This window comes from Marmota monax, unplaced genomic scaffold (assembly GCF_021218885.2).
Source record: "Marmota monax isolate L192 unplaced genomic scaffold, Marmota_monax_Labrador192_F-V1.1 WCK01_AAM20220418_F8-fsc00999, whole genome shotgun sequence".
In the NCBI taxonomy this organism is placed as follows: domain Eukaryota; kingdom Metazoa; phylum Chordata; class Mammalia; order Rodentia; family Sciuridae; genus Marmota; species Marmota monax.
In genome coordinates, this window is record NW_026692344.1 from 23,951 (window position 1) to 51,631 (window position 27,681).

The window sequence follows — 27,681 nt, forward strand, 5'->3', positions numbered from 1 at the left end:
ACATATAGTCTACCAGAGCATACATTGAAGCAAAGCAAGCCCTCCTGAATCTTCAGCATTTTAATTGATGCATGCAGTATAAAATTAGAAACAGGGGCTGGGGATGTGGCTCAAGCGGTAGTGTGCTCGCCTGGCATGCGTGCGGCCCGGGTTCGATCCTCAACATCACATACAAACAAAGATGTTTTGTCGGCCTAAAAAACTAAACAATAAATATTAAAATTTCTCTCTCTCTTTCTCTCTCCTCTCTCTCTCTCTTTAAAAAAATAAAATAAAATTAGAAACAGGACCATAAACACTATTATGAACACTATACTCAGTGGGGGACACTGAACAAACATACATGGGAAAGTAAGTTCTCTGCGATTAGTATGAAAAGCTCAGCCTTACCCAAATGCACATGAAATTTGAAATGGTTTGGAATACATAAGAGGACCAGTGAATGACATCAAACCCAAATGATGAAATAGAGAATCTGAACATGATCTTTCTCTTATTTCTCACTGATCCCTTAGAACCACCAATAGAAATATAATATTAACTCTACATGTAAATTAAATTTTCTAGAAGTCATATTTTAAAAAGACAGACGAGCTTCATTTAATAATGCATTTTACATAATTCAATATATTCAAAATGTCATTCTTTTAACTTGTAATCAAAATAAAAATATAACTGTTATTTTACATTCTTCACAATAAGTCTTTGATATCTGACTTATGGCACATCTCAGTTCAAACTGGGCACATTTAAAGACAGTCACAGCATAAGAAAGTAGGGATTGTAAATTAACACTAGGCCATACCATATACTTGCACTTATTTTAAAGAAAAGTCAAGTTTAAAAGTATTGTTAGGTTTTAAAATATTTTTGGCCAACCTCTCTTGGTACTTACGCAGAAGTGAGAAAAGATGATTGAAGGTGTCTCAACATCCCTCTTTTTTTTTTTTTTTTTTTCACTGAGAGGTTAAGATTTCTGTTGCAATAGCTAGGGATTGCATTGTCATTTCAGATGAATCTCAAGTCTGTAATCAAAAAGTGTAAGTCATCATTAGGTTCCTATACTTGTCATTCTTTTATTATTTTTCATTGTTATCTTAAATATATTTACTTCTTGACAAACATAAAGAAATAAAGAATTATATTTAAATGGATAATAAAACAATTTGATTGCATAAAATCCCTTTTCGTTTTAGGTAGACCTACTGGTACAAACGAGTCACCTGGGTGGTCTATTTTTCTTTGGTAACAGGGATTAAACTCAAGGGCTTTAGACCACTGAGCCACATCTCCAGCCCTACATTGTATTTTATTTAGAGATAGGGTCTCACTGAATTGTTTAGGGCCTTACTTTTGCTGAGGCTGGCTTTGAACTCACAATCCTCCTGCCTCAGCCTCCAGAGCCACTGGGATTACAGGCATGCATCACTGCACCAGGCACCTGCTCTGTTCTCTTACTTAACTGCAACTGTGTTTTCCTTGCTGTTAAGTAAGAGACCTTGGTAGATTGCTTCTTTGCACCAGGGTTTCTTGATAGAACTCTATTGGTACTTTGGTTTGGACTGTTCCTACTAGCTGAAGGTTATATACTATCCATGGGCCTGGCCAAATAATGTTAGTAGTTTCCTCAGTCATGGTGAAACAACAACAAAATGCCCCCAGGCATTTCTAAACTTCTCTTGATAAGACTAGAATCACTCTCCCAGTTTGAGAGTCACTGCTTGAAACTTTAGTTAAACTCTGATCATTTAACAAAGCACCTTTAGTTGTAAGTATCCTATATTTTGTAGTTTGCAAGTATTCTGTATTTTGTAATTTCTCTTATCAGCTAAAAAGAAAGGATTATAAAATCAACATTTAAGGCCCGGTTTCATGATGCACACTGTAATCCCAGTGGCTCTGGAGGCTGAGGCAGGAGGATCTTGAGTTCAAAGTCACCCTCAGCAATTTAGCAAGGCCTTAAGTAATTTATGGATTCCCTATCTCAAAATAAAAAAAAAATGTAAAAAAGGGCTGGTGATGTGGATCAGTGGTTAAGCACCTAGATTCAATCCCCTGTGCCCATCCTCCACAAATCAACATTTTAAAAACCAGAAGCACTAAAACATCAAAAAAACCCAAAGGCCCTTGTAAACACAACTGACTTTGCTTCAAAGGTTTTTTGCTTTTTGTTTTCCACTTCAAGTTAACACTACCTTTAAAAAAAAATCACATTTTTGAATTTATTTTTTCTGACCTCTAAGAGGGATCTTACATTTTTCTACTTCCCTTTCCAAGACTATTTCCTCTTTTGCACTGTGTAATCTTAAATTTAAATCTGAATTAGTTGCATTGATTTTCCTTTGTGTTAATAGTCAAATTACGATACAATTTGAATTATTGAAATGCATATGGAGGGGTTTCTTTTCTTATTTTTAATGAAAACTCATGTTTTTAAAATTAGCACCTAGGGGACTATAGGTGGAGACTTAATATGTAGAGTCATCAGCATGATAATTGTAATTAAATAAACACAAATCAGTTCATGCTAGCTGATTTCATTTACCATTATAATCAGCTTTCTCCTCTATAAAACAGCACAATTAGTCCTAAATTGACATTCACTAATTGTATATTAGAGTTTCAAGGAAAACAATGAAGAGTTAGTGACTATCATAATGATTGAGATGTGTTTTGACATCAGTAATTATTATTATTTTTAAGATGGGGGTCTTGGTATGTTGCCTAACCTGATCTCCAACTCCTGGACTCAAGCAATCCTCCTGGCTTGGTCTTCTGAGTAGTTAGGACTACAAGTCACCAAACCAGCCTAGTAATTATTGTTTAGTAGATCTCTTTTTGGACACTAAAATCACTACTAATATGATTGTATATGTTTGAAATTGATTTTATGAGCAACATAAAGATTTGATGCAATTCCCATCAAAATACCCATGAATTGGTGTGAATATAATTTGTATACAACCAGAGATATGAAAAATTGTGCTCTATATATGTAATATGAATTGTAATGCATTCTATTGTCATATATAAATTTAAAATAATAATAATAATAATAAATTTCATTTTTCCAGAACTAGAAAAAACAGTCCTGAAACCCATTTGGAAGAATAAAATATTCAAAATAGCCAAAGCAATTATAAGTCAATAAAGCAAGCTGGAGGCATCATCACAATACCTGACTTCAAATTATACTACAAAGCTATTGAAATAACCACTGCAAGTCTCTGTCATAAAACCAGATACATAGACCAATGGGAAAGAAGAGAAGACACAGAAAAAGATCCAACACAGTTAACAGTCATCTGATCCTTGACAAAGGTGCCAAAAACATATTGGGAGAAAAGACAGGCTTTTAAACAAATGGTGCCAGGAAAATTGGTTATCCATATGTAGACAAATACGACTAGACCCTGTACAAACTTGAAAGAGATCAAAAGCCCAGGAATTAGACCAGAAACTATGCAAATCCTTGGAAGAAAATATAGGTTTGAGACTCCAGCATATAGGTACAGGCAATGACTTTCTTATTAGAATTCCTAAAGCTCAGAAAATAATGACAAGAGTTAATAAACAGAATGGCATCAAATTAAAAAGCTTCTGCACAGCAAAGGAAACAAATAGTAACATGAAGAAAGAACCTACGGAATGGGAGAAAATATTTGCTAACTACTCTTTTTTTTTAAAAGAGAGAGAGAGAATTTTTTTTAATATTTATTTTTTAGTTTTCGGTGGACACAACATCTTTGTTTGTATGTGGTGCTGAGGATCGAACCTGGACTGCATGCATGCCAGGCGAGCGCGCTACTGCTTGAGCCACATCCCCAGCCCTGCCAACTGCTCTTTTGACACAGGATTAATATCCAGACTATATAAGAAACTTTAAAAAACTTAACACCAAAACCTCAAATAACCTAGCTTAATTGGGCAAATGAATTAAACAGACACTTCTCAAAAGAAGAAATAAAAATGGACAACAAATCTATGAAAATATTCAACATCATTAGCAATTAGGGAGATGCAAATCAAAACTACAGTGAGCTTTTATCTCTAGTCAGAATAGCAGGCATCAAGAATATGAACAATATGGGGCTGGGGTTGTGGCTCAGCAGCAGATCGCTTGTCTAGCACGTGCAAGGCCCTGGGTTCGATCCTCAGCACCACATTAAAATAAATAAATAAAAATAAAGGTATTGTGTCCAACTACTTAAAAAAATATGAACAATAATAAATGCTAGAAGAATGTGGAAAAGAAGGGACACTTTTTTCTCTGTTGATAGGATTGTAAATGAATATAACCACTATTGAAATCAGTATGGAGGTTCCTCAAAAGACTAGGCAGGAAACCACCATATAACCCAGCTATACAACTACTCAATGTTTATCCTAAAGAATTAAAGTCATAATACTAGAGTAGTACATGCATACCCATGTTTATAGCAGCACAATTCACAGTTGCCAAACTATGGAACCAAACTAGGTGCTTATCAAGGATGAATAAATAAAGAAAATGTGGCATATACACAGAATGGAGCTTTATTCAGCCATAAAGGTGAATTATGTCATTTGCTGGAAAACGGATGAAACTTGAGAACACTCTGTTACACAAAATAAGCTAAACTCATAAGGTCAAGGGAGCATATGTTTTCTCTCGTATGTGGAAACAAGAGAGGAAAAAGGAAAAGAAAAGTGAAAATCAAAAGATCAATAGAGTGTAGGAAAGGGACCAGGAGAGGGAGGAGTGAAGGGAAAATACTGGGGAATGATATTGGCCAAACTGTAGTGTTATATTGTGCATGTGGAAATATGTAACGACAAATACTGCCATGATTTACGACTGTAATGTATCAACAAAGAAATGGAAAAAATAAAAGAAAGCAAACAAAAAGAACAAAATTGCCTTCATGTATGTATGTATATATACAGCCTAGCCAAACATCTGTTGTGAGCATAAACATTAATGAATACTCTGGAACAGTGATGAGCAAATCACAGCTGTCAGCCTGACACTGTTTTTTTTTTTTTCATTATTCTCTTTATTGCTTTTTTCTCTTTCTTTCTTTCCTCCCTCCGTCCCTCCCTCCCTCCCTTGCTTCCTTCCTTCCTTAAGTAATCTTCCTGCCTCAGCTTTCTGAGTAGTTGCAAGCACACCAAGGTGTCCAACAATAACACTTGCTTTTGTAAACAAAGTTTTATTAGAACACAGAAGCTTATATTATTTACCCACAGTCTAGGCTGTTTTTGTGCTACACTGGCACTTGAGTAGCAATGAAGACTTGCCTACAAAGTCTAATATATTTATTATCAGTCTCTTTTCAGGAAAAGTTTGTTGATCCCTGATTAGATTATAGATTAAAGTCAGCAGAATAAATACATAAACATTTCTTTTCTTACAACTAAAATTGGCTGTATGAAATGAGATAAATGATCTGTTAGTTGCCAAGATAAATGTCTCTTCCCTATAGAAAGTGTGTATTCAGGACTAGAAATCTTGGCACTGTGTCATGTCAAATGTAGGAAAAAACCTGGCAGCTCATTTTGATGAGACTTAAGAAATTTATTTTCCAGGGCATTTTGAGGTCTAAACTTTGTAGATAATACAGGGAAGAACATTTTAATCTGCAAATAGATTATGTTCATTATTAGTTTGTAATCATTTCACAACTATCATATAATATTAAAGCATCATAACAGACTGTCTATTGGATTGTAATAGAAACTTTTATGACTCTAGCCATTAACTTGTATTTTTCTAGTTACTGTAGACCCATACTTTATTTAAGTCTGATTGCCTTACTGATTTTGACCAGTTTATTTTTCAGATATCCATTTTGGGGTTTACTCTTTCAATTAATTTTGGGTCCCATGGGCAATGAAATTGTTGAGTATGTAAGATGTTGCAGTTTCTATGTAAGTTCACCTAAGTGTCTCTACCACTATTGATGGGCAAGGATATAAGTAATTTAGTACTTTTACTTGAAACTATTATAGATCAACTGTACTGGATTTGTTTTCCTGACACAAAAGAGTATAAAACTAGAAACACTAAACATTTTCAGGTATTAATTTCAGACATGACTGTAGGCCTGGTGCACAAAACACACTTAATTAGGGGGATGAAGCTCAAGTAAGATGGTGGTCATACTGAGTTAAGGAGAAAATTATCAAAGTGCAAGATTATCATAGTGGTTGGAATTTTGTGGACAAGAATGTCTGAGCTATGTATGGTGTATGCAATGTGATTATGTGTGTGTGTGTTAGAGAGAGAATACTAAAAACCTGGAGGAAATTCATTTTTGATATGAATGTACCAGATGAGACTCTTTAAGGCTTAGCAGAGTTTGACTGCTATAAAGGAGACTGAAGATGATGCTAAATGGCAATGTTGGAAGAAATTAGGTTCCCAGCAGAGTCAGGTTGCAGCAGCTTCACTAGTATATCAGGTACTTAATTAAGAGTTCAGAAATAAGCCTTAGCAAAAAGAACCACACACAAAAGAGTAAAGGGAAAATGGTAGACCTAAATTTGAAACCAAAATTGATTCATGCTAAAAATGTATGTGGCAGCCAGAAAGGAAAAAGGAAAAGAAAGGTGTGTGTGTGTGTGAAAGGAATCTCACGACAATCAAAGGGAGATCAGTAGAATAGAGGAAAGGGATCAGGGGAGAGAGGAAAGCAGGTAAAAGAGAAATACTCGAGAAAGATATTGGCTAAGTTTTATCACTATATTGTACATATGTATGAAAACATAACAACAAATCCCACCATTATGTACAAGTATAATGCACCATTGAAATATGGAAAAAAAGAAAAATACCAAACCTAGCCAGGCGCGGTGGAATATGCCTATAATCCCAGTGACTGGGGTGGATGAAGCAAGAGGATCACGAGCTCAAAGCCAGCCTTAGTAAATCGAGGTGCTAAAGCAGCTCAGCAAGACCCTGTCTCTCAGTAAAATACAAAATAGGTCTGGGGATGTGGCTCAGTAATTGAGTACCCTGAGTTCAATCTCTGGTACCAAATAATAATAATAATAATAGTAATAATAATAATAATAATACCAAATCTAATATGATCAAAACAATTTACCAGTAATTAGCCTGCATGACACATAAAACAGAATATCCTTTATAGGAAGACAACATAATCCAGACTTCCTATGATGTGTCATCTATAAATGACCAGAATATAATTAAAAAAATTTTTTTGGTACCAGGGATTGAACCCAGGGGTGCTTAACCATTGAGCCACAACCTCAGCCCTTTTTTTGCATTTTATTTAGATACAGGGTCTCATTGAGTTGCTAAGTGCATCCCTTAGTTGCGGAGGCTAGCTTTGAACTCTTGATCCTCCTGCCTTAGCCTCCTGAGTCGCTGGGATTATAGGCATGTAGAATATCATTAAATTTTGCCAGAATGCAAAGAAGATAGAAAAATGAGAACAAGAGAAAATATCACATATAAAAAAAGTTCCATGAGCTGACCCAGATGTTAGGATTAGCAGAAAAAAAATTTAAATAGTTTTTATAACTAATTTCAAGGAGTTAAAGAAAAGCTTAATCATAATGAATAAGTAGATATGGGTGTCACTATATAAATGAAAAATTTCTTTTAAAAGAAATAAAAAGTATAGTATTTGAAATGAAAAATTCATGAAGCAAATCTATCATCAGATTGTATAGTGCAAAAACAACAAAAAGTTAACTTGGAGATAGACCAATAAAAATTATCTGGTCTAAAAATCAGAAAGAAAAAAATAGAGACGTGGTTACTATCAGTACAAAGTGACCTAACATACATATAATTAGATTTCTAAAAGAATAGAGGCATAAGTTGTACAGAAAAAAATATTTAAGATAATGATGGCTAAAATTATCCCAAATTAACAAAAAAGATGTTAACAGATTTAGGAAACTCAGTGGATACAAAGGTTAGTTACAAAGAAAATCACATCTAGATGCATCAGAGTCCACTGTAAATAATCAATTAGGAGGAAAAAGGTCTTGAAGGCAATTAGAAAAGAGTGGTGTGTTATGCATTGGTAAAAATGACTAAAATAATAGCTGACATCTTATCAGAAATGAGAGGTTAAAGTTAATGGAAAGGTTTAAGGTGCTAGAAGACAAAAACTGCTAATCCAGGATAAATACTCTTCAAAACTGAAAGCAGAATAGACATTTTCAAATAAATAAAAAGTAAGAAAATTCAATACCAATAGATATCTACTATGAACAATGCTAAAAGAACCTCTTCAGGATAAAAGGAGATGATCCACCAGCTAGAAACAGATGCACTGTGTGTTTTAGTTCACTGTGTAATAAACTTAATGATTTAAAATAAAAATTCTTTGTTATTTCTCCTTATTCTATAATTTGGCATTACATAACCTGATGGGTCCTTTGCTCTAGGTATTTATTACTGCTTATGTGGTTTCCTTTAGCAGGGATTGTTTAACCAAAGGTAGAACTGACAAAATAGCTTCGTTTACATGTCTGCTAGCTCAACTGGTTGGGTCAGGCTTTTCTCCTCAAATGCTTTTAGTCATTCAGTCATTCTAAAATTTTTTATTTGTTGATTGGATTCCTAGAGGATAAAAGTAGAAGGTATACACCTTCCCAAGGTGTTAGGTCTTGGATTGGCATGGCATCACTTTCACCAAAAATATATTTTGTTCATTAAAACAAGACAAAATACCAGCCCAGACTCAGCAGGTAGGAAAATAGATATTACTTCATAATGAGAGAAGCAACATGATACAGGAATGTGAAGAATTTGGGGTAGATATTTTTAAAGACAATGCACCATAAACAGAAATGAAAAGTACTAGAAATAGTAAAATGTAGGTAAATATAAAAGGCAATATGTATACATATTTATTCTTTTAATTTCTTGGAAACATGACTAAGGTAAAAAATGTATACAGCTGTAATATGTATGACGACAAAGCACAAAAGACTTGGGGAGATGTGAGAAAGTATCACAATTTAAACTATGAAAACTGTGATAAATTAAAGAATGCATTTCATAATTCCTGGAAACATTGCTAAAACAATAATGTAAAGCAATACAGCTAAAAGCAAATGGATAAATTAAATAAAATTTAATTTTTATTTAATGTAATTTTATTTAATTACATTAAATAAAAATATGAATAGAACGAAAACAAGAAATAGATAATAGATAAAAATACATCATGAATAGTAAGCCAATAAGAATGCAGAGGCTATACTAACATCAGATGAATTTAAATTCAAGATAAAGAGTTTTATAAGAAATAAGAAAGACATTTCATAATATCATAATGTGTTTTTTAAGAACACAGAAACATGACACCATACAACCAAACATTTATATGCCCCAAATATATGAAAGCTGACAAAACTGAAGAGACAAATCCATACTTTGAATTTTTAACACACTTTTAATAACTGACAGTAACACTATAAAAAAATCACTAATGATACAAGAGTCTGAACAAAACTATCAACCATCTTAACCTTATTGACATTGACAGACAATACCCAACAACTCCAGAATATATATTCTTTTCTAGTCCTCATGGAAATTTGCAAGATTGATTATTTTGCCAGTTTCAAAAAATTTTAAATATTGAATTTCAGTTTGTTTTCTGATCACAGTAGAAATAAATGGGGTATTCTTTAATAAAACTGGTCATTAAATAAAAGCCCTGCAAATCATCAATAAACAGTATTTTAGTTATCTATTGCTATATTTTTAAAAATTCCAAAATTTAGTAGCTTTAAAAAAATAACCATTTGCCTGGAGTGGTGGTGCACACCTGTAATTCCAGTGGCTCAGGAGGCTGAGGTAGGAGGATCGCGAGTTCAAAGCCAGCCTCAGTAATGGCGAGGCACTAAGCAACTCAGTGACACACTGTCTCTAAATAAAATACAAAATAGGGCTAGGGATGTGGCTCAGTGGTCGAGAGCCTCTGAATTCAATCCCCACTACCAAACAAACAACCATTTTATTTATCATAATTTTGTAAGTCAAGACTTTAACCAAGGTTCTGCTCTAGTGTCACCTAGGCTCACTCATACAGCGAACGCCTGATTTAGACTACAAGGTCTGAAATGGCTTTTTATGTCCCGAACTAAGGTGCTGACTGTTGGCTTCATGTAGTCTCCCTTTCCATGTGGTCTTTCATATGTCAGGGGCTTTCTTCATATGGACTCTCCCTCCAGCAAGATAGCCTGGGCTTCTTTACAGTGTGGCACAGGGTACCAAAGAGAAGAAAAAATGAGTTTGTGCCTTTAAAGGATACAGTCAGTCCTTCCTCAAGTCTCAATCTTGGGTAGGATCTTGGTCCATGCATTTTGGGGGAATTTATAGTTGGATGACATTTTAATCTACATTACTATGTGAAATGTCTTTGTTTTTATGATTTCATTTTTGCTACATTGTTTCTTTTCCATACAATTAACTACAATATAGGATAACCTATTAATGATAATGTCTCTTCAATTGGTTGTGTGAAGCTTGCTCTATAGTAATTTATACAGAAAGGACTCATGGGAATAATATTCTCTAAATGACAATTTCCTGATTTAAAACATATAATTTGTAGCCAGTACAATAGTGCATGCCTATAATCCTAGCTACTCAGGAGGTTGAGGTAGGAGAATGGTAAGTTTGAGGAGAGCCTGGGCAACTTGGTGAGACTCTGTCTCAAGAAAAACAAAAACAAAACAAACATTAAATGAAACTGCAGATGTAGCTCAGTGGTAGAGCACTTCTCAGTTCAATCCTCAGTGCTGGGGGAGGGGGGAAGGTCATTCATCACCATACTAAGATACACCTTAGAGAAAAGTAATTGCAAGAACATTGTTCTCCTCCCTTGGGATATGTGTTTTTTTTTTTTTTCTAGATTGGAATCTAGAAAGACTTTTGTGTGCTTTGTGCTCTCATTATGGTTATGTGGCTCTTTAAATCTTGTTCATGCAATTGCATGTAATATCATAGATTTTTTTTTTTTTTTTGGTGGTGCTGGGGATTGAACCCAGAGCCTTGTGCATAGGAGGCAAGTACTCTTCCAACTGAGCTATATCCCCAACCCCAGTGGATTTTTTTTTTCCTTTAGAGGGGAATCTCTTCTCAACACATTTTGTGCCAGATTGTACTTGAGAAAGGGAAGTGATATGTACAGCATGGAACGATATTAGTTTCTAATTTTCCCATTTTTTTACCTTTTTTAAAAGTTTATTTATTTTTAATTCTAATTTGTTATATATGACAGCAGAATGCATTACAATTCATATTACACATATGGAACACAATTTTTCATATCTCTGGTTGTACACAAAGTATAGTCACATCAGTTGTGCCTTTTTTTATTAAGAGAGAGAGAATTTTTTAATATTTATTTTTTAGTTCTCCGCGGACACAACATCTTTGTTTTTGTATGTGGTGCTGAGGATATAACCTGGGGACCCAGGTATGCCAGGCGAGTGTGCTACCGCTTGAGCCACATCCCCAGCCCCTAGTTGTGTCTTTATATGTGTACTTAGGGTAATGATGGTAATCTCATTCCACTGTCTTTTCTATCTACTATTTAGATGTGTTTGAGAACTTCAAGAAAAATCAGAAAAACTCTCCCCTATTTTCATGAGAGCATGAATTTTTAGCCATATAAAATCTGTCCTGATGGGTTTTGGTTATATTTTTATACCTCATGAAAAGGGAAGAAATTAAATTAATTAATTAAAACAAAAGATGGGATTTAAGATAAATCTCCCTAGTACAAGTAATTCTGGTTTTCCTATATCTCATTCAACATTTTCCTGAATGTACCCAGATACACTTAACATTTCTTCCCTGAGGGATAATTAACACTGTCACATACTTTGACAAGTTTATACATACATACACACACACACACACACACACACACACACACACCGTACCAAAAGCCATAATTAAATAATTGCACCTGGAAGTAGCAAGCATAAGGTTTCAAAGGTCTCATGCAATATTAACCCACAAATTCTAAATGTACTTATGATTGTGGAATCCCATTTTTAATTACAACATAAATTAACAAATCTAAATAATACAACTACCATAAAGCTAAAATTCTCATTTATGCAGCTATGAGTTAAAAGAAATATAATACCACAATCTATTGCATTTTCTGGCATGAAAGCAAAAACACAATACAAATTTAGGCTTTTCTATCAAAATTACAAGAACTAACCTTCTACCCAGAAGAATCCAAAGACACAGAAAAGCATCTGCATTATTTTACATATGAGGTATATGGAAAAAAGTCTCTCCCCAAAGTAGTAAGAAACAACTTCTGATTTCCTAAGAAACTTGTATTTTACATTTGTTTTTTTCCTGAATCACTTACGCAGCCACAAAGAAACTCAGATATTAAAGAACTAGAGAAGTTAAAAGATGTCCTTTTCAATAGCCAACAGTCACCAAAGACTGTGACAAAAGAAAATAGATATAAGTATTCCATGTTACTATGCACAAGCAAGCCCAAAGTTTTACTGCTTCACTAGTTAAATCACTAAATGTTAAGCATTATTTCATGAACTTAAATGAAATCTGGTATATAAAGAGAAAAAATACGCGAGAAGTGAAACTTACTTTCTATTTCACAGAAATATTATTATTATTTTAGATTATTTTACTCCATCTAAAATAATCCTGTGACCTTGTGGAAACAGTCCTGGGTTAAACACTTAAAGTACATTCCTTTACCAAATGTACCAGTACATTACTGCTCTGAAAGCATTCAATATGTCTACTATGTTCTCTAGATGTATATTTATACACTGGTTTAAGCCATTTGCAGAAAATCAACAGAAACCCTTAAAAACGTTTGACCTGACATGCAACTTTAAGACATGTGAGTTTTAAATTGACAGATCTTTACATCTTTCGTAATGGAAATTATCAGAATATACTCTGAAAGTTAAGTGATTCTTCCACAGAGCAAATTTAACTTGACCTCCTAAATGGTACAAATTTGACACACCATTTAGAAGGCTAAAAGAAATACTGATTTACTTCTTCTCTAAAGCAATACTGTTCAACGAAATTATAATGCAAGTTACACACGTAATTTTGAATTTTCTAATATCTATGCTAAAATGATAAAAAATACAATTTTTAAAACACTTACTAAACATGCCAAATATTATTTCAAGATGTAATAAATATCATTAAAATATTTATTCTTTTACAAATTGTACTAAGTTTTCAAAATCCAGTATGCATTTCACACTTTCAGCATATCATATTTTCAACTAACCACAACAACCTGGTCCATAGTCAGAATGTGGCTAGTGGCTACACTATTGAGCAGTATACTTTTTAAGTAATATTTTGAGATCTGACATACCACTCTGTTTATAATTAGTTCACATTCATGTCTCCTTTTTAAACTGAAATGGCTGCGACTACAAATATAAGCAAAACTGTTAATTCACTGGATAAATCAGGATCAGATCCCCCTTATCTGGGGATGTGGTTAACACACACAATAAGTAGCAAACGGATTATTCCTTATTATGTCTCAAGTAGACTTCAGAGATGGTGCTGATCAACATGAGCAAACACAATTTGTACCAAAAACACAGGTTAAACACCAAAACATTTTTATATCAAATCATAGCACTGCCTTAATTCTAGCATCCCTTCCCCTCTCATTCTTAAGCACATACTTCTATGCAATTTATTTATAATATTGCTCTCTAAATTTGATAAATTTTGTCAACCATACAGTCACCATTCAAAAATAAACAGAACACTATATAAGACACAAATGAAAAAAAAATCAACCAGCTACTTTTAATACAATTTGTCAACCAATCTTAAATTCTGAGTTCCACTGAATTTGATTCTTCTCACAATTCCAATTAATTTACTGCTAAGAATTTTCCCAAGTCATTAGGATATTTGCTTGAAATGTAAATAATTCCAACTATGTGTTTTCTAGAAAATAACAACTACAACCATAGCTTAGCACATAAAATTTGTCCTTTAGGCAAGTTACTGAATAAATCAAACAGAAACAACTATACTCCTGTTTAATGCTTTTACATTTTGTAACACCATATTCAACAATTTCTAAATTTGGAAAATCAGTTCAGATTGCACACAAGCACTAACTTGAAAACTTAAAACCTTACAGGTTTCTACAAAATACTTGTGAATAAATGTATTCCACAGAAAAACAACAGAAAAATCAACACCACTCAAATCTCAGCAAGAAGCACAAGATCAGTATATTCATAAGTACAGAATATATGATACATGCTAAAGAGTATTTTCTCCTAATTTAACTTAATTCACCTAGGCAATTTTTGTTTAAAGAACTTGCAAAGCTTTAAGGAAGCAAACATAGCTAGCTAGCCTCTTCTGCTGCACATACATACAAGGATAATACATTAATCTCCTGATATCGTTCCACAATTTAGAAATCAAAATAACAAAATTTGTTTCTTACCTGCAGTTAGGAGAGGATTAAGGGTTATTTCAGCTAGCTCCTTCTGAATTCTGTTAGTGAAATAGGAACAGACAAAAAGGATTTGAGACAGTCTACAGAATAACCAGAAAATCAGAATGCCCTCTACCATCATGCAGGTAAATGCAAGGCTGGTTTTGCCTTCAGTAATGCTAACATGGCTGCTTCCTCTTTGTTCTCAGAGGCATAATCCAAACTCCTTAACAGAAAATTTCAGCTTTTTTCTCATTTGCTACTGGAAATAGGTAAGTCATTTACACCTGATTTGAGAAAGTCCTCCACTACTACTCAACAAAAGGATATAAAATCTATTTTAAAACTCTTTTTACCAAAGAAATTCTCTTTTCAAGCTTATATGCAAACGAGACAAAACAGAAGGAGGAAAAGCACTAGAATATTTTTGACAATGACTTCAATACACTTTTAGTGTGCTAAAAATTAGAAAGCTATTGCAAGAGCACATTAATAGTTTTGTCAATATTTTATCTGTTTTAAAAAGAGTTTAAAATTTACAAATACATTTAACCAATGAAAAACTTCCAAGGACTATTTTAGCAATCTTACTTAACCATTTCTTTTCTCTGATCTTAGGTACAGCCCGTAAATGTAAATTTCATACTCTTGGAGGAAAGAGGGCCTTGAGGTAAGGGGAAAAAGAGCATTTCTCTGATTTTCTTGAAACTTAAAATGTTTTCAAAAGTTGTTTATTGTTCTCTCCACAAGATTACAACACACTGAGAAGAATTTTAAAGTATTTCAAAGACTGCTGCTATTCAATATAATATTCTCAAGTTCATTAATGTTTGATTAATGGCGAAATGACGGTGAAAATGTATAGAAAAATAAGAACATGAATAAAATGCAATAATTGATCAGTTTTTATATTTTCTTTTTCTTTTAGTTGTGATCAATGAAAAACAACAAAACATCAACATTAGGTAATGCTATAGGTACATTTTATGTTTGATACAAGAGTTCTACTCAATACAACCACTATCACTAATGGAGTCCCATTGATGGATTTTTTTTTGCCATCAATAGAAAATAAAAGTCAGCAGGAAACAAATAATCTTTCACTTACAACCAACAAAATGTTTTTTCCTGCTGTTGTTTTTCACTACTATGTCAAGAACATCCACGAGTTTTAAAGATGTGCAAAGTTTTAACAGCAAAGTGACTCCTGAGATTGTTAATGGCTACTTTTCAGTTTTATTTGTTCTCACAAGAACAAGGAGGGATAACTATAACTACAAAAAAATTATACCTATTATGAAGGATTTAAAGACTTGTTTGTAAAACTAAGCAAATTTAAAATCTGCTTTCAAAAAAAGCCAAGGCCTGACATTCAACATTTTTTAGCAAATATAAACTTTTTTGATCATTTCCTTTCATGAAAAGTGACACATTTCCTTTTATGAAGCTGCCACCACAGATGCCTGGACTGACACCCACGTGGACACGTGCTAATTTCACTCAAGAGTATAACTCACAAAAGGAAACATCCCCAATATACCATCTAATTCAGTTTCACAAATTTTCCTGGCCAACTCCTTAAACTGTCAGGATGAGAATTCAGTCTCTAGGACTCTTCCTGAAATTACCAAAGTACAGAATAAGTTTGCTTAGAAGCATAATTTTAGTGAGGACGTTTTCATGTCCCCTAAAGGATGACAATTCATTCAAGTACAAATAAAATTGGTCATGAAGTATTTCTGGAGTATTGTTCTTGATGTAAAAATAAAAGCATCCAATTGCTTGGAAGACAACCTGACAATGTTACCTTTTAGCACTAGTGGATAACTTAGCAGTGGTTTTGCTAGAGAGTTTGGTGCTCTTCTTCTGCTGGGTGGCAGAAGGTTCTTTCTTCATGATCTTCAGGCTCTGGAGCAGCAGGGTCTTCCTGGTCCGACTTTGAACTGCCACTGCTGGTGCTGGGGCTGTCATCATCGGACATTTGCTTATCACTGGCCATTTGATGAAGTTATCACTTGGAAAACTGTTTTAAAGAGAAAAGAGAAGAGGGAAGAAATGTTAATCTAAGAAATCAATCAACAGCTTTTCCTTATCTTAATATCATTCCCAAACTGTATCTCTATAAAAAGTCTTCAAAAGTGTTCACATTTATTGTATGAAAATATTACTGGGGATAGGATGAATCTTACAATGCCAGCTCTCAGGGATTGTCCGAAATCACCCACTCACATTTTTCTCCATTCCTTGGATAATCTATCAATTGTCTACTTTCTCACAAGGAATGAAAAAGATTTGCCGGGGAACTAAAGGCAAGGAGTATTAACAACATAACTGTAAATAACAATTTCATAAATAACATATATGAAATGTTTCACAAATAACATTTATGAAAAAATGTTAAAAAGTCACTGCATGTCTAAATATTCACAGACTGACATGGGTCAGAGCTACCAAATTCCCTTTCCCAGAGGAAAACATACCCTGTTAATCGCTCATATGCTTATTTAAGGTGAACATTCCTCTTCTATGCATGTAAAACCTTTAAAAACAACACTGGGAAATTTAAAACTCAACTAACAAGCTGCTCTATCCTTTTCCACGGCCAGCAGTGAAGATTCATCCAGCCGCCATCATAGGAAAAGCAGAATCCAACCTGCACTTTCGGCAAAGCTCCCCACATCACGAAAGTTCCTTGCTCAATCTTTACATCACGGGGGACATTTTATCCAAAATTAACGAAAAGAAGGGTAAAAGCCCAAGGAAAAACAACAAAGCCCCAAGAACTGCAACAAATGTCTGTGCCCTCATAGGCCAGCCGCTGCTGCTGCCAGCGACCACGCAGCTCCGCTGCCCTTTGTGGGGAGGGCCGCCCACGGACAGCTCGGCGCCCCAGCCGCCAAGCAATAGGAGCAGCCAAAAGGACCCTCAGCTCCCGGACACCGGGTGGTGCGGAGCCCAGCGTGAACGTAGCTGCCGCCGCCGCTGCTCTAACTGCCCCCCACACGGACCCCAGCCCCACCGCCTTACCCCGCGGCAGGAATGAGGCTGCCGCCGGCACCACCCCGGCTGAAGCCCACGCGGACACCATCCCCGCTGCCCTACTTCCTGGCGGGAACGAAGCTACCGCCGCCGCTAACACAGCCCTAGCTGCCCCCAAAGCCGACCTCACTCCCGGCAGGAACGAGGCCAAGGCAGGAACCAGGTCACGGCAGGAACCAGGCCACGGCAGGAAACAGGCCACCGAAGTCGCCGCCGCTGCCACCCTGGATGCCACCACCACGCCGACGCCAACCCCCCCCCCCGCCGACCCCGCCCACCCCCCTCCCGCCAACGCTGACCCCCCCCCTTACCTCGGGGGAATAACGAAGCGCAGGCGGCCGGGAACGAGGCCGAGGCCGCCACCCAGGGTGCCACCCCCACTCCGACGCCAAGGCCCACCCACCCCGCCACCCCCCCCCCCGCCACCCCCCCCCCCGCGCCGCTGCCTTACCTCGGGGGAATAAGAACCGGCTGCGGCCGGGAACGAGGCCCAGGCCGCCACTCTGGCTGCCACCCCAACTCCGACGCCGACGCCCACCCACCCCGCCGACCCAGCCCCCGCCGACACCCCCTACCGATGCCGACACCGACCACCACCCCCCCAACCCGACCCCACCCCGCCGACCCACCCCCCGCCCCCCGCCGCTGCCTTACCTCGGGGGAATAAGGAAGCGGCCGCGGCCGGGAACGAGGCCGAGGCCGCCACCCTGGCTGCCACCCCCCCGGCTGCCACCCCCACTCCGACGCCGCCCCCGCCCCCCGCCGACCCCCCCCACCGATGCCGACAACCACACCGACCACCACCCCCCCAACCCGAAACCCCCCCGCAGACCCCCCCCCACTGCCTTACCTCAGGGGAATAAGGAAGCGGCTGCGACAGGGAACGAGGCCGAGGCCGCCACCCTGGCTGCCACCCCCACTCCGACGCCGACCCCGCCCCACGCGGACCCCCCCACCGATGCCGACACCGACACCGACCACCACCCCCCAAACCCGAACCCCCCCCCGCCCCCCCCCCCCCCCCGCCGCTGCCTTACCTCGGGGGAATAACGCAGGCGGAAGGGAACGAGGCCGAGGCTGCCACCCTGGCTGCCACCCCCACTCCGACGCGGACGCCCACTCACCCCGCCGACCCCGCCCCATGCCGACCCCCCCCACCAATGCGGACAGCCACACCAAACACCACCCCCCCAACCCGACCCCCGGCCCCCCGCCGACCACCCCCTGCCTTCCCTCAGGGGAATAAGAAAGCGGCTGCGGCAGGGAACGAGGCCGAGGCCGCCACCCTGGCTGCCACCCCCACTCCGACGCCGACGCGGACGCCCACCCACCCCGCCGACCCCGCCCCGCCGACCCCCCCACCGATGCCGACACGACACGACCACCCCCCCCCAAACCCGACCCCCCCCGCCGACCCCCCCCCCGACCCCCCCCGCCGCCTTACCTCGGGGGAATAAGAAGCCGCTGCGGCCGGGAACGAGGCCGAGGCCGCCACCCTGGCTGCCACCCCCACTCCGACGCCGACGCGGACGCCCACCCACCCCGCCGACCCCGCCCCCCGCCGACCCCCCCCCCATGCCGACACAGACACGGACCACCACCCCCCCAACCCGACCCCCCCGCCCGCCGACCCCCCCCCTGCCGCGGCCTTACCTCGGGGGAAAAACGAAGCGGCCGCGGCCGGGAACGAGGCCAAGGCAGCCACCCTGGCTGCCGCCCTGGCTGCCACCCCCACTCCGACGCCGACCCCGCCCCCCGCGGACCCTCCCACCGATGCCGACACCGACACCGACCACCACCCCCCCAACCCGAACCCCCCCCCCCGACCCCCCCCCGCCCTGCCTTACCTCAGGGGAATAACGAAGCGGCCGCGGCCGGGAACGAGGCCAAGGCACCCATCCTGGCTTCCACCCTGGCTGCCACCCCCACTCCGACGCCGACCCCCCCACCGATGCCGACACCGACACCGAACAACACCCCCGCAACCCGAAACCCCCCCCACCGACCGCCCCCCGCCGCTGCCTTCACTCGGGAGAATAATGAAGCCACCCTGGCTGCCACCCCCACTCCGACGCCGACCCCGCCCCCCGCCGACCCCCCCACCGATGCCGACACCGACCGACCCCCCCCAACCCGAACCCCCCCGCCGACCCCCCCCGCCGACCCCACACCGATGCCGACACCTACACGGACCACCCCCCCCCCAAACCGAACCCCGCCCTCCGCCGCCCCCCCCCCCCCCCGCTGCTTACCTCGGGGGAATAACGAAGCGGACGCGACCCGGAATGAGGCCGAGGCCGCCACCCTGGCTGCCACCCCCACTCCGACGCCGACGCCCACCCACCCCGCCGACAACCCCCAACGATGCAGACACCGACACCGACCACCACGCCCCCAACCCGAACCCCCCCCCCCCCCCCCCCCCCCCCCGCCCGCTGCCTTACCTCGGGGAAATGAAGCGGCCGCGGCCGGGAAAGAGGACGAGGCCGCCACCCTGGCTGCCACCCCCACTCCGACGCCGACGCCCACCCACCCCGCCGACCCCGCCCCCGCCGACCCCCCCATGCCGACACGACACCGACCACCACCCCCCCAACCCGACCCCCCCGCCCGCCGACCCCCCCCCGCCGCTGCCTTACCTCGGGGGAAAAACGAAGCGGCCGCGGCCGGGAACGAGGCCAAGGCACCCACCCTGGCTTCCACCCTGGCTGCCACCCCCACTCCGACGCCGACCCCGCCCCCCGCCGACCCCCCCACCGATGCCGACACCGACACCGAACACCCCCCCAACCCGAAACCCCCCCCACCGCTGCCTTCACTCGGGAGAATAATGAAGCCACCCTGGCTGCCACCCCCACCCGACGCCGACCCGCCCCCCCCCGACCCCCCCCACTCCGACCGACCGACCCCGCCCCCACCCGACCCCCCCACGCCGACCCCCCCCGCCGACCCCCACCCCCCCAACCCGAACCCCCCCCCGCCGACCCCCCCGCCCTGCCTTACCTCAGGGGAATAAGAAGCGGCTGCGACAGGGAACGAGGCCGAGGCCGCCACCCTGGCTGCCACCCCCACTCCGACGCCGACGCCCACCCCCCCGCCGACCCCCGCCCCCCGGCGACCCCCACCCTGCCGCGGCCTTACCTCGGGGGAATAACGAAGCGGCCGCGGCCGGGAACGAGGCCCAGGCTGCCACCCTGGCTTCCACCCTGGCTGCCACCCCCACTCCGACGCCGACCCCGCCCCACGCGGACCCCCCCACCGATGCCGACACCGAACACCACCCCCCCAACCCGAACCCCCCCCCGCCGACCCCCCCCGCCCTGCCTTACCTCAGGGGAATAAGGAAGCGGCTGCGACAGGGAACGAGGCCGAGGCCGCCACACTGGCTGCCACCCCCACTCCGACGCCGACGCCCACCCTCCCCGCCGACCCCGCCCCCCGGCGACCCCCACCCTGCCGCGGCCTTACCTCGGGGGGAAAAACGAAGCGGCCGCGGCCCGGAACGAGGCCAAGGCAGCCACCCTGGCTGCCACCCGCACTCCGACGCCAACCCCGCCCCCCGCGGACCCCCCCACCGATGCCGACACCGACACCGACCACCACACCCCAAACCCGAACCCCCCCCACGCAGACCCCCCCCCCCGCCGCCGCCTTACCTCGGGGGAATAACGAAGCGCAGGCGGAAGGGAACGAGGCCGAGGCTGCCACCCTGGCTGCCACCCCCACTCCGACGCGGACGCCCACTCACCCCGCCGACCACGCCCCATGCCGACCCCCCCACCGATGCCGACCCCGACCACCACCCCGCAAACCCGACTCCCCAATCCCGCCGACCACCCCCACCCGACCCCCCGCCGCTGCCTTACCTCGGGGGAATAAGAAGCCGCTGCGGCCGGGAACGAGGCCCAGGCCGCCACTCTGGCTGCCACCCTGGCTGCCACCCCAACTCCGACGCCGACGCGGACGCCCACCCACCCCGCCGACCCCGCCCCCCGCCGCCCCCCCCCCCATGCCGACACAGACACGGACCACCACCCCCCAACCCGACCCCCCCGCCCCCCCCCCCGCCGACCCCCCCCCCGCCCCCCGCCGCCTTACCTCGGGGGAATAACGAAGCGGCCGCGGCCGGGAACGAGGCCCAGGCCGCCACCCTGGCTGCCACCCTGGCTGCCACCCCCACTCCGACGCCGACCCCGCCCCCCGCGGACCCCCCCCACCGATGCCGACAACCACACCGACCACCACCCCCCCAACCCGAACCCACCCCCTCCGACCCCCCCCCCCACTGCCTTACCTCAGGGGAATAAGGAAGCGGCTGCGACCGGGAACGAGGCCGAGGCCGCAATCCTGGCTGCCACCCCCACTCCGACGCCGACCCCGCCCCCGCGGACCCCCCCACCGATGCCGACAACCACACCGACCACCACCCCCCAACCCGAACCCCCCCCGCCGACCCCCCCCCCCGCCGCTGCCTTACCTCGGGGGAATAACGAAGCGCAGGCGGACGGGAACGAGGCCGAGGCCGCCACCCTGGCTGCCACCCCCACTCCGACGCGGACGCCCACTCCCCCCGCCGCCCCCGCCCCCCGCCGACCCCCCCACCGATGCCGACACCGACACCGACCACCCCCCCAACCCGAACCCCCCCCCGCCGACCCCCCCCCCGCCGCTGCCTTACCTCGGGGAATAAGGAAGCGGCTGCGGCCGGGAACGAGGCCGAGGCCGCCACCCTGGCTGCCACCCCCACTCCGACGCCGACGCCCACCCACCCCGCCGACCCCGCCCCCCGCCGACCCCCCCACCGATGCCGACCCCGACCACCACCCCGCAAACCCGACTCCCCAAGCCCGCCGACCACCCCCACCCGACCCCCCGCCGCTGCCTTACCTCGGGGGAATAAGAAGCCGCTGCGGCCGGGAACGAGGCCGAGGCCGCCACCCTGGCTGCCACCCCCACTCCGACGCCGACGCGGACGCCCACCCACCCCGCCGACCCCGCCCCCCGCCGACCCCCCCCATGCCGACACAGACACGGACCACCACCCCCCCAACCCGACCCCCCCGCCCGCCGACCCCCCCCCTGCCGCGGCCTTACCTCGGGGGAAAAACGAAGCGGCCGCGGCCGGGAACGAGGCCAAGGCAGCCACCCTGGCTTCCATCCTGGCTGCCACCCCCACTCCGACGCCGACCCCGCCCCCCGCCGACCCCCCGACCGATGCCGACACCGACACCACCCCCACCCCCCCAACCCGACCCCCCCCCCAGACCCCCCCCCGCCCTGCCTTACCTCAGGGGAATAAGGAAGCGGCTGCGGCCGAGAACGAGGCCGAGGCTGCCACACTGGCTGCCACCCCCACTCCGACGCCGACCCCCGACCCCCACCGATGCCGCACGACCGACCACCCCCCCACCGAACCCCCGCCGCCCCCGCCCCCCTGCCTTACCTCGGGGGAATAAGGAAGCGGCTGCGGCCGGGAACGAGGCCGAGGCCGCCACACTGGCTGCCACCCCGACTCCGACGCGGACGCCCACCCACCCCGCCGACCCCGCCCCCGCCGATCCCCCCCACCGATGCCGACCCCGACCACCACCCCGCAAACCCGACTCCCCAAGCCCGCAGACCACCCCCCCCCCCCGCCGCTGCCTTACCTCGGGGGAATAAGAAGCGGCTGCGGCCGGGAACGAGGCCCAGGCCGCCACCCTGGCTGCCACCCCACTCCGACGCCGACGCCCACCCACCCCGCCGACCCCGCCCCCGCCGACCCCCCCACCGATGCCGACACCGACCACCACCCCCCCAACCCGACCCCCCCCCCGCCGACCCCCCCCCCCGCCGCCTTACCTCGGGGGAATAACGAAGCGGCCGCGGCCGGGAACGAGGCCGAGGCCGCCACCCTGGCTGCCACCCCAACTCCGACGCCCACCCACCCCGCCGACCCCGCCCCCCGCCGACCCCCCACCGATGCCGACACCGACACCACCCCCCCCCCCAACCCCCCCCCCCCCCGCCCACCTCCCCCGCCGCTGCCTTACCTCGGGGGAATAAGGAAGCGGCTGCGGCCGGGAACGAGGCCGAGGCCGCCACCCTGGCTGCCACCCCCACTCCGACGCCGACCCCGCCCCCCCCGCCGCCGACCCCCCCACCGATGCCGACCCCGACACCGACCACCACCCCCCAACCCGAACCCCCCCCCACCGACCCCCCCCCCGCCGCTGCCTTACCTCGGGGAATAACGAAGCGGCTGCGGCCGGGAACGAGGCCGAGGCCGCCACCCTGGCTGCCACCCCCACTCCGACGCCGACGCCCACCACCCCGCCGACCCGCCCCCGCCGACCCCCCACCGATGCCGACACCGACCACCACCCCCCAACCCGAACCCCCCCCCGGCCGACCCCCCCCCCCCCCGCCGCTGCCTTACCTCGGGGAATAAGAAGCCGCTGCGGCCGGGAACGAGGCCGAGGCCGCCACCCTGGCTGCCACCCCCACTCCGACGCCGACGCCCACCCACCCCGCCGACCCCGCCCCCCGCCGACCCCCCCACCGATGCCGACCCCGACCACCACCCCCCCAACCCGACCCCCCCCCGCCGACCCCCCCCCCCCCCCCGCCGCTGCCTTACCTCGGGGGAATAAGAAGCGGCTGCGGCCGGGAACGAGGCCCAGGCCGCCACCCTGCCTGCCACCCCAACTCCGACGCCCCCCCCCCCCCCGCCGACCCCGCCCCCGCCGACCCCCCCTACCGATGCCGACACCGTACACGACCACCACCCCCCAACCCGAACCCCCCCCCGCCGACCCCCCCCCCGCTGCCTTACCTCGGGGAATAACGAAGCGGCTGCGGCCGGGAACGAGGCCGAGGCCGCCACCCTGGCTGCCACCCCCACTCCGACGCCGACCCCGCCCCCGCCGACCCCCCACCGATGCCGACACCGACACCGACCACCACCCCCCAACCCGAACCCCCCCGCCGACCCCCCCCCCGCCGCTGCCTTACCTCGGGGAATAACGAAGCGCGCGGCCGGGAACGAGGCCGAGGCTGCCACCCTGGCTGCCACCCCACTCCGACGCGACGCCCACCACCCCGCCGACCCCGCCCCCGCCGACCCCCCCTACCGATGCCGACACCGACCACCACCCCCCCAACCCGACCCCACCCCGCCGACCCACCCCCCCGCCGCTGCCTTACCTCGGGGAATAACGAAGCGGCTGCGGCCGGGAACGAGGCCGAGGCCGCCACCCTGGCTGCCACCCCCACTCCAACGCCGACGCCCACCCACCCCGCCGACCCAGCCCCCGCCGACCCCCCCACCGATGCCGACACCGACCACCACCCCCAAACCCGACTCCCCCCCCGCCGACCCCCCCCCGACCCCCGCCGCTGCCTTACCTCGGGGGAATAAGAAGCCGCTGCGGCCGGGAACGAGGCCGAGGCCGCCACCCTGGCTGCCACCCCCACTCCGACGCCGACGCGGACGCCCCCCCACCCCGCCGACCCCGCCCCCCGCCGGCCCCCCAACGATGCCGACACAGACACGGACCACCACCCCCCAACCCGACCGCCCCGCCCGCCCGCCGACCCCCCCCCCTGCCGCGGCCTTACCTCGGGGGAAAAACGAAGCGGCCGCGGCCGGGAACGAGGCCAAGGCCGCCACCCTGGCTGCCACCCCCACTCCGACGCCGACCCCGCCCCCCGCGGACCCCCCCACCGATGCCGACACCGAACACCACCCCCCCAACCCGACCCCCCCCCCGCCGACCCCCCCGCCCTGCCTTACCTCAGGGGAATAAGGAAGCGGCTGCGGCCGGGATCGAGGCCGAGGCCGCCACCCTGGCTGCCACCCCCACTCGACCGACCCGCCCCCGCGACCCCCCCCGATGCCGACCGACACCGACCACCCCCCCAACCGGCCCCCCGCCGACCCCCCCGCGCTGCCTTACCTCGGGGGAATAAGGAAGCGGCTGCGGCCGGGAACGAGGCCGAGGCCGCCACCCTGGCTGCCACCCCCACTCCGACGCGGACGCCCACCCACCCCGCCGACCCCGCCCCCGCCGACCCCCCCTACCGATGCCGACACCGACCACCACCCCCAACCCGACCCCACCCCGCAGACCCCCCCCCCCCCCCCCCGCCGCTGCCTTACCTCGGGGGAATAAGAAGCGGCTGCGGCCGGGAACGAGGCCCAGGCCGCCACCCTGGCTGCCACCCCCACTCCGACGCCGACGGCAACCCACCCCGCCGACCCAGCCCCCGCCGACCCCCCCTACCGACCCCCCCGCCGACCCACCCCGACCACCACCCCCCAACCCGACCCCCCCTCCCCCGCCCCCCGCCCGACCCCCCCCCCCCCCGCTGCCTTACCTCGGGGGAATAACGAAGCGGCTGCGGCCGGGAACGAGGCCCAGGCCGCCACCCTGGCTGCCACCCCCCCCCACTCCGACGCCGACCCCGCCCCCCGCCGACCCCCCCACCGATGCCGACACCGACACCGAACACCACCCCCCCAACCCGAACCCCCCCCCCGCCGACCCCCCCGCCCTGCCTTACCTCAGGGGAATAAGAAGCGGCTGCGGCCGGGAACGAGGCCGAGGCCGCCACCCTGGCTGCCACCCCCACTCCGACGCCGACGCCCACCCCCCCCGCCGACCCCGCCCCCCGCCGCCCCCCCCCTGCCGCGGCCTTACCTCGGGGGAAAAACGAAGCGGCCGCGGCCGGGAACGAGGCCGAGGCCGCCACCCTGGCTGCCACCCCCACTCCGACGCCGACCCCGCCCCCCACCGACCCCCCCCACCGATGCCGACACCGACACCGACCACCACCCCCCCAACCCGAACCCCCCCCCGCCGACCCCCCCCCCCGCCGCTGCCTTACCTCGGGGGAATAACGAAGCGGACGCGGCCGGGAACGAGGCCGAGGCCGCCACCCTGGCTGCCACCCCCACTCCGACGCCGACGCCCACCCACCCCGCCGACCCGCCCCCGCCGACCCCCCCACCGATGCCGACACCGACCACCACCCCCAAACCCGACCCCCCCCCGCCGACCCCCCCCCCCCCGCCGCTGCCTTACCTCGGGGGAATAAGAAGCCGCTGCGGCCGGGAACGAGGCCGAGGCCGCCACCCTGGCTGCCACCCCCACTCCGACGCCGACGCCCACCCACCCCGCCGACCCCGCCCCCGCCGACCCCCCCACCGATGCCGACACCGACACCACCACCACCCCCAACCCGACCCCCCCCCGCCGACCCCCCCCCCGCCGCTGCCTTACCTCGGGGAATAAGAAGCGCTGCGGCCGGGAACGAGGCCAGGCCGCCACCTGGCTGCCACCCCCACTCCGACGCCGACGCCCCACCCCGCCGACCCGCCCCCGCCGACCCTCCCACCGATGCCGACACCGACACCGACCACCACCCCCCCAACCCGCCCCCCCCCCCGCCGACCCCCCCCCGCCGCTGCCTTACCTCGGGGGAATAACGAAGCGGCCGCGGCCGGGAACGAGGCCGAGGCCGCCACCCTGGCTGCCACCCTGGCTGCCACCCCCACTCCGACGCCGACCCCGCCCCCCGCGGACCCCCCCACCGATGCCGACAACCACACCGACCACCACCCCCCCAACCCGAACCCCCCCCCGCAGACCCCCCCCCACTGCCTTACCTCAGGGGAATAAGGAAGCGGCTGCGACAGGGAACGAGGCCGAGGCCGCAATCCTGGCTGCCACCCCCACTCCGACGTCGACCCCGCCCCACGCGGACCCTCCCACCGATGCCGACAACGACACCGACCACCACCCCCCAAACCCGAAACCCCCCTCGGCCGCCCCCCCCCCCCGCCGCTGCCTTACCTCGGGGGAATAACGCAGGCGGAAGGGAACGAGGCCGAGGCTGCCACCCTGGCTGCCACCCCCACTCCGACGCCGACGCCCACCCACCCCGCCGACCACGCCCCCCGCCGACCCCCCCACCGATGCCGACACCACACCACCCCCCCAACCCGACCCCCCCCGCCGACCCCCCCCCCCCGCCGCTGCCTTACCTCAGGGGAATAAGGAAGCGGCTGCGGCCGGGAACGAGGCCGAGGCCGCCACCCTGGCTGCCACCCCCACTCCGACGCCGACGCGGACGCCCACCCACCCCGCCGACCCCGCCCCCGCCGACCCCCCCACCGATGCCGACACCGACC

General features: G+C 50.0%; 3 protein-coding genes across 3 annotated transcripts in view; 2 read left to right on the top strand and 1 right to left on the bottom strand.

The window, feature by feature from the left end:
• Window positions 1–17,851, bottom strand: part of LOC124090919 (transport and Golgi organization protein 1 homolog) — a gene marked incomplete at its 3' end in the record, with an annotated part of 39,461 nt that extends 21,610 nt beyond the window's left edge. The window contains 3 exon segments of the mRNA XM_058578485.1: window positions 14,478–14,527; window positions 16,276–16,491; window positions 17,819–17,851. Coding sequence (XP_058434468.1) covers window positions 14,478–14,527; window positions 16,276–16,442 — 217 coding nt within the window.
• Window positions 17,852–23,077: 5,226 nt separating this feature from the next.
• LOC131424094 (uncharacterized) lies at window positions 23,078–25,294 on the top strand. The gene is made up of 3 exons (XM_058578486.1): window positions 23,078–23,198; window positions 23,554–24,027; window positions 24,141–25,294. Exons 1-3 carry the CDS (start codon window positions 23,078–23,080, stop codon window positions 25,292–25,294), a joined length of 1,749 nt encoding a protein of 582 aa, XP_058434469.1.
• A 277-nt stretch (window positions 25,295–25,571) lies between these two features.
• Window positions 25,572–27,356, top strand: LOC131424095 (basic proline-rich protein-like). The gene is made up of 2 exons (XM_058578487.1): window positions 25,572–26,457; window positions 26,587–27,356. The coding sequence occupies exons 1-2, from the start codon at window positions 25,572–25,574 to the stop codon at window positions 27,354–27,356; spliced, it is 1,656 nt and encodes a 551-aa protein (XP_058434470.1).
• Window positions 27,357–27,681: the final 325 nt, after the last annotated feature.

Coding starts and splice junctions, on each gene's coding strand:
- LOC131424094 (XM_058578486.1), top strand. CDS start 23,078: ATGCCGACCCCGACCACCACCCCGCAAACCCGACTCCCCAAGCCCGCA. Junction 23,199..23,553: donor CGGCCGGGAACGAGGCCCAG/GCCGCCACCCTG, acceptor CGGGGGAATAAG/GAAGCGGCTGCGGCCGGGAA. Junction 24,028..24,140: donor CCACCCACCCCGCCGACCCC/GCCCCCCGCCGA, acceptor CGGGGGAATAAG/AAGCGGCTGCGGCCGGGAAC.
- LOC131424095 (XM_058578487.1), top strand. CDS start 25,572: ATGCCGACACCGACCACCACCCCCAACCCGACCCCACCCCGCAGACCC. Junction 26,458..26,586: donor ACCCCCACTCCGACGCCGAC/GCCCACCCACCC, acceptor CGGGGGAATAAG/AAGCCGCTGCGGCCGGGAAC.